Source organism: Arachis ipaensis, chromosome B7 (assembly GCF_059453495.1).
Source record: "Arachis ipaensis isolate K30076 ecotype BB chromosome B7, ASM5945349v1, whole genome shotgun sequence".
Lineage (NCBI taxonomy): Eukaryota > Viridiplantae > Streptophyta > Magnoliopsida > Fabales > Fabaceae > Arachis > Arachis ipaensis.
The window spans coordinates 81,067,639-81,074,459 of NC_142442.1; the positions used below are offsets into that span (position 1 = coordinate 81,067,639).

Here is a 6,821-nt window from a genome sequence, read left to right on the forward strand (position 1 = left end):
GGAACTTCCTAGGCTGGGATGTGGAGACGGTGTTCCTCCGAGTTAAGCAAGTGGATACTTCCACTCGGGCACTTGAGGCTTCGTTGCAAGTCACACACATACCGCCAAACCTAGACACCTACAAGAAGACAAGGGTGGAATATACTAAAGCGAGCTCCCATTGGATCCAGTTCTAAAGAAGATTGGCCATCTTGATACTCAGTGGGAATATAGTCCAGGGGATCATTCTGTACCAGTAAGTATAGCATGCTCAGACTTGAATCCCGAGGAAAGGATATGGCATCAGATAGTTTCTGATTATCTGTTGCCTAGTATCCATGCTACCCACAACCGCGTGCATGTCACCATCCTAATTTGGGCTATTCTTGAGGAAAAGAAGATGGCAGTCTTATCGTTCATAAGGGAATTGATGTGGAAGGTGAACCAACGGCGAAAATTCAACATTTCCTTCCCATCCTTTGTTATGAGATTGGCCACCGCAGCCGACATAGAAAGAAGGTTGGACGATATCATGTTTCGGATATCGAGCGACCATCGGTTTCTTCCTTTTGGTGAGTGGGATGAGTCGGCAAAAAGGGAAACTAAGAGGAGGAAAGCAGATCCAGCATCATCATCAGCACCACCACCATCATCAGCACCACCACCAGCACCTCATAATCGGTGTCTTTTTGGGTTGGTTTAAGAGCTTATTCAGTAGGTCCGCTGGAACGAACGCAGCAATGCGTGGCGATTCCAGTGGATAGCGACGAAGCTAGAGGGAGGAGATCATGGACCTGCCCCTGCGGATTCACCTGAGCTAGTGGAGAAGGATGATACAGATGATGGAGATACTGAGCCAACACTTGACATGGTGCTATACCAGTAGCCCGAGCCCCAACACCCACCAGCTGAAGGTGGCGACACATAGAGCCTCTCATGCTTGCATGGAGGACCGTGCAGAACTTAAGTGTGGGGGAGGATTCTCAACTTTTGGGGCCTAAAACTTCTTTTCTGAATACTTGCATTCTATTTTGATTTTTGTTATTATGTTTTTGATGGATATCTGTTAGTAACTTTTAGCTATTACACTTGTACTTTCTTATTTTGGTCTGTATATATCTTAGTATATTCCTAATTTTACTTCTAGCTGTTGCATTTTCATTTTCATTTTGCTTTGTATATATTCTAGAGATATTTGTGATTGGATGATGTGAATAGTAGGTAGTACCTAGTTCATCTTTTCCTAAATATTCATGATGATTTTGGATAGTAGGAATTATGAAAAGGAACTAGGATTTTTGAATTTCAACCAACACATCATACATACATAGATAATAAACTTGGTGAAAACAACAAAAAAATTTCAAAAAAATCTCTTTTTAGAGCATTCTATTGATTTGAGTTGAAATTTCTTTTTGAACTTGCTTGAACTATTTTGTAGAACATTGAAGAGAGTTAGAACAAACAACCTTGTGATTTGTTGAGCTTTTAATGTGTGGTTGCTTCATCTTGACCACAATTTTTATTCTTGTATACTATTCTCCTTCTATGATTGTTGTAACACCCCAAAATTTTAAAAATTAAATAATTATTTATTTATGAGTTATTATATTATATTAAGATTTTATTTTTAAGAAAATTATTTTTAATAAAAATAATTAAATAAAATTTTATGATTATTGAAGTTTAATTTAATTATTACTTATTCTATTAAATTTGAATTATTTATCGAAAAATAATTTGATAAAATAAAAATTAAATTGATTTTTATTGCTATTATTATTATTATTATTATTATTATTATTATTATTATTATTATTATTATTATTATTATTAAAAAAACAGAAGGAAAAGAAAGTGGTCGAACGCCATTATTATACATATATGCCATTGTATATATTCATTATATGGTGATTGCTCTCATACCCCAATATTTGTGCTAAAACTCATACTCTGTATATGTGGACCAATATAATATAGACATGTGGCATCATTAATCCTAGTCAATTAATAATTAAATAATTTTAAAATCTTAAAATTTAATGTATTTTAAAAGTATATTAAATATTATTTGTATACAAATACGAATACGTATATACTTTAATCATATAGGATTAACTATGGTTAAACATTTTTGTTTATTAAAATTAAAACAAAATTAAAATAAATAATCCTCATCACGCTATCTGCGACTACTTGTAGTTGTGACCAATACTCAACGGGGTTATTCTATCTCTTCTTCTCCTTCTCCTAATTTCTATAGTCTCCACCGTTCCTACGAATTTCTGTCAGTTTTTGTTTCTATTCGTTCTAAGTTTCACTTAATTTGGGAATTTTATTCAAAATCAGGGTTGAACAAAACACCTCTTCCCTTTCCCATCAGTCTTCTCTTCCTACCAAAACACCTACTGGCTGAACACCCATCCCTTCATATCTGAACCTCTCCACCATCGCCGTTCACCGCCGTCGTTCACCGCCGCCACTCACGGACACCACCAAATTCCTTCTATCTTACAGGCGTTCGTCTATCTCCATCTCATCACCCGTCGTTAGCCTCTGTGACCACGATTACAGCGCCCCCTCTTTCCGCCTCCAACAGCAGTGTCGCCGCCGTCTCTCACGTCCTGAGCCTCCGTGACTCCTGTGTTCGCTGCCTCCGATCCACCAGCGTAGCGGCGTTCTCTATCACCACACCCCTGACATTAGGTTAGGTATTCATCCTCTGTTTAAATAATAAATTTCATTTTTTTGGTTATGGGATTGTTTCGATGCTTGCATGTTCAAACGGTGAATTTCATTTTTATTGATTTCTTTATGAAACAAATTTGCTGTCATGGATACAATTTTTCGAGCTGTATATCTACTATATAGATTGATCAATTAGATTAATTGCACTATATGTTATGATTGAATCTGGAATCTGAAGTAATTAATCACCTAATTGGAATTATGTTTTCAGTTGTTGAGCCAATATAAGTTCACTGTTTAATCCTAAAATTACTATTTGGAGTCTTCTTTAATTATCACCCCAAATTACAGAAGAAACAATAAATGATTGGTTGTGTGTATACCAATTCTATGAAGAGCATTTGCATTTGTCAAATAGGTTGCTGATTACTTTCCGTTCCTTGAAGTAGTCTTCGTATTTCTCATCCATTCACATTTTAAGATTCTGGTTAACAATGAGAATTAAAATATTATCCACAATAAATTATTGTCAATTTAACAGATTAAAGTTTTAGGAAGAAAGAATGAAGAAAAGGAAGACAAGAAAAATTTAAAAAGAGCGAATTTAATATTTAATTTTCTCTTGAATGCAGCTGAGTTATGTTTAAAGTTTTGGAATTCGACCTGTCGTGAAGCTCGGTTAAGCTTTTTTTTTTTTTCATTTTTGTTTGGAGTTTTGGAACTTAACAAATCATGGTTGTCTAGTTTAATTTAATTTTTTTTTTGTGTTTGAAGGCAGTTTTATCATTTCAATTTTTAATTTGTTTTTCTCATCTAATTTAATTTTGTTGTTTTTGTCTTCCTTCTCTCGTGCTTTAGGTATTTAAAAAATTTCATGTTCATTTTAAGTGGTATGTCTTTTCTGATTATCATGAGTTGTGCAGAGATGTTATTGGTTTCAATTCATCACATTTCCATTACCAATCTACAAACCACACCCAAATAAAAAGGAGAGAGAGTTAGCTAGTTTCACTTTGAGTCGCCCAAAATTGTCTCATTTTTGTGAATTAGCCTGTGTCTAATTATACATATGAAAATTGACTTCATGGCCGTCTTAGTGGTGGATTTTCTATTTGTCTAATATATGAAATTATAGAAAATTGTAGTCATGGAACTTATGCCTATTTCGTCTGATCTATGCCTTGGATTATGTTTTTGTGTTTGAATCTAGCAGATTATAATTGCTTAATTTATCATTTATTTTATTTTTGTTAAGTTATTTTTTGTCAAGTTTGTTAGTATCTTAATTAAATATTTTTATGATTTATTTTTTCAATAGAATTTCATCATAAACATGAACATCGATGACAATAAAAACTTAGAGGTGTCTATCGAATGTGATGAGCTGTGTTTTGGGTATGATAGTAGTTCTGATAAGGAGGAGGAAGATCTTATCAACAATGAGGGTAAATTTAGTGAATCCATGGAGGTGTCGAATTGTAGCTATAAAATTCAAGAAGTTGAGAAGAAGTTAAACGAATTAAGCTATGATGACATGTGGGGTATTGAGTTTGATACCGTTGATCAATGTTGTGATTTTTATAGAAATTATGCTAGAGTGCACGATTTTGTTGCGAGGCTTGACGAAAAAGGACAAGATTTCAATGGAAACCTTAATATGCGACAGATGGTTTGTAACAGAGAGGGTACACGTAGAAAAAAGTACTTGGAGATGGAGAACAGGAAAAAGGATCACAAGCCAATCACACGCGTAATGTGTCAAGCAAAGATTAGATTTCACTATGACTTGATTTTACAAAAGTGGCGGGTCACCAAATTTGAAGAGACTCACAACCATGACCTCATCCCACCTAAGTATATCCAGTTCGTTCCGGCATATCGAACAATGACTGACGCTGATAAAGCACAGGCTGATAGTTTTCACTTTTATGGTGTTAGAATTTGTCATATAATAGGGTTCATGGTGGTACAAAAAGGAGGTCCGAACAGGACGGGATTCACAAAAAAAGATCTATACAACCATTTTGACAGATCAAGGCGTGCTAAGATAAAAGATGGCGATGCACATGCAGCATTGAGTTACCTAATTTCTAAGGCAGATGAAGATCCACTATTGTAAGGGAAGTTTACTTAATAAAAATAGAAAGCAGTGACTCGTGACAGGAAGTCTTGGTATCGAAAAGGAAGAACATACAAAAATTTTTATTTTAAGACTTATGTGACGACATTTTATTGTTTCATAAATGAAATTATCTGAACTAATTTTAACAGTTTAATTATTGAAATGTGGCCTATATAAGATTGAGCATGAACTTAGTTCATGATACTATAATTTTATTACCATCTTACCTTTTTAATTTGTTTATCGAAATTAAGCCCAATATTTTTTTGGTGACTAGATTAAGCCCAATTACAAGCACAACGTTAATCTTAATATCATGTTTGTTAATTATTAAGTACTAATTTGTGCATCAACTTTTTATATCTCCTGTTACTCATAATCTGTCACACTATATTAATAATGAATTGATGTGAGGTTTAGTTATAAAATCAAAAATTAATTAAATAATAAAATAATTATTGACCACAAATTGATTCCCAGAGTTGACTATGAACCAATTACATAGGAGATTGACCATAAAACAATTAGTTGAATGAATTGACAATTAATGCGTATCTCATAATTGCAATAACAATTTAATTGCAACATATTAATAAATTAGTAAGTTTTATTTAAAAAAAAAAGAAATAAATCATTTACTTATAATCATTTATTATTGCATATATCAAGTAGTAATATATTGGTAACATATATAAAGTTATTTAATATGTATTTTTCTAATCATATATCAAGTTGTAACGTATTAATAATTTATTAGAATATATTTTAAAAAGGATAGCAAAAATTATTTATTTACTTTTAAATCTTAACCCTAATGTTAAATAGGATAACATATGTTAGAGAATCATTAGCATTAATTAGGATCAATTAGTATCGTCTATATTTATGTAGTATATCTGTATATTAATTATAGGATTCTATGCCTTTATTACTCTGATTCATTTAGCACCTATAAATACCTCTTGTATATTGTACTTTTGCGTACACTGACTAATACACCTTTCAGATTACTCTCTCAGTCTCTTGTTTCTAACATGGTATCAAGAGCTTAGTTTTTTTTTCCAATGAATTTTGGTTTATAGTCCCATTGTTTTTCCCTTCCGGCAGTGTTCTTTGGCCTCCTTTTTCGTTCCCTTTTTGACGCTTTGGTTCGTCACTACCATAACCATCTTGTTCGTCTTGTCGCCGTGCTTTCAACGCAACCAGAATCGCCGCCATCCGCCTCCGGACGCGCCTCCACGCGCCGCCGAAAGACGCTGCCACGACCAGGTTGCTCTCCTCTCCAAATTCCACCCGTGCCTCTTTGCCCTCATTTTTCTCTGTGTTTCCGACGCTTTGGTTCGTCACCTCCAGCATCATTGTGATCTCCTCTTCATTAGCTTTCCAACGCCGCCAACCGTGCCACCGGAAACCACCGCACGCGCCGCCACGCGCCGCCGGAAGTGAGCTGGCCACCACCACTATTTTGTCTTCCAGAAGTTTCAGGAGCCGTTGATCTCCGCACGATCCAACGCCGCAGGTGCTGCCACGTGTCGCGACGAAGCTTCCTCCGTCGACCCGCGTGCTCGACCCGCCCGACCCGACCCGACTCGCGCCTGACCCGCGCATCCAGCACGCTGCCAGCGTGTCTTTCTCCCTCCAATCAGGTGTTGCCACGTGTCGTCACGCACTGACGTGGCGCTGACGCGGTTGCTGACGTGGCTGCTGACGTGGCGCTGACGTGGCAGACAAGTGGGACCCTCCCTAAGGTTTTTTGGTGAGCTCTTTCCGATTTTGCCATCCGTTTCCTCATTTTCTGCTCCGAAATTGCAGTTTTTCTCTCCTCTCCTTGTTCTCTATGACTCCTTTTATGGAAAAGTCAGATGTTTTTGCTGCCACAGACAGAAAGGGGGTCTTCTGTCGCAACTGTAACCGTTTCGGGCACCCGTTCTCCAGCTGTCCCTCTGTTGAATGTCGCACATGCCACCAGAAAGGGCATATTAGCTACCATTGTTCACAGTTGTTCTGCCGTTATTGCAAGCTCTCGGGACAT

At 36.1% G+C, this 6,821-nt stretch overlaps 1 protein-coding gene across 1 annotated transcript; it reads left to right on the plus strand.

Annotated features, from left to right (window-relative positions):
• The first annotated feature begins 4,000 nt into the window (after nucleotides 1-4,000).
• Nucleotides 4,001-4,786, plus strand: LOC107607226 (protein FAR1-RELATED SEQUENCE 5-like). The gene has a single exon (XM_016309200.3). It carries the CDS (start codon nucleotides 4,001-4,003, stop codon nucleotides 4,784-4,786), a length of 786 nt encoding a protein of 261 aa, XP_016164686.1.
• Nucleotides 4,787-6,821: the final 2,035 nt, after the last annotated feature.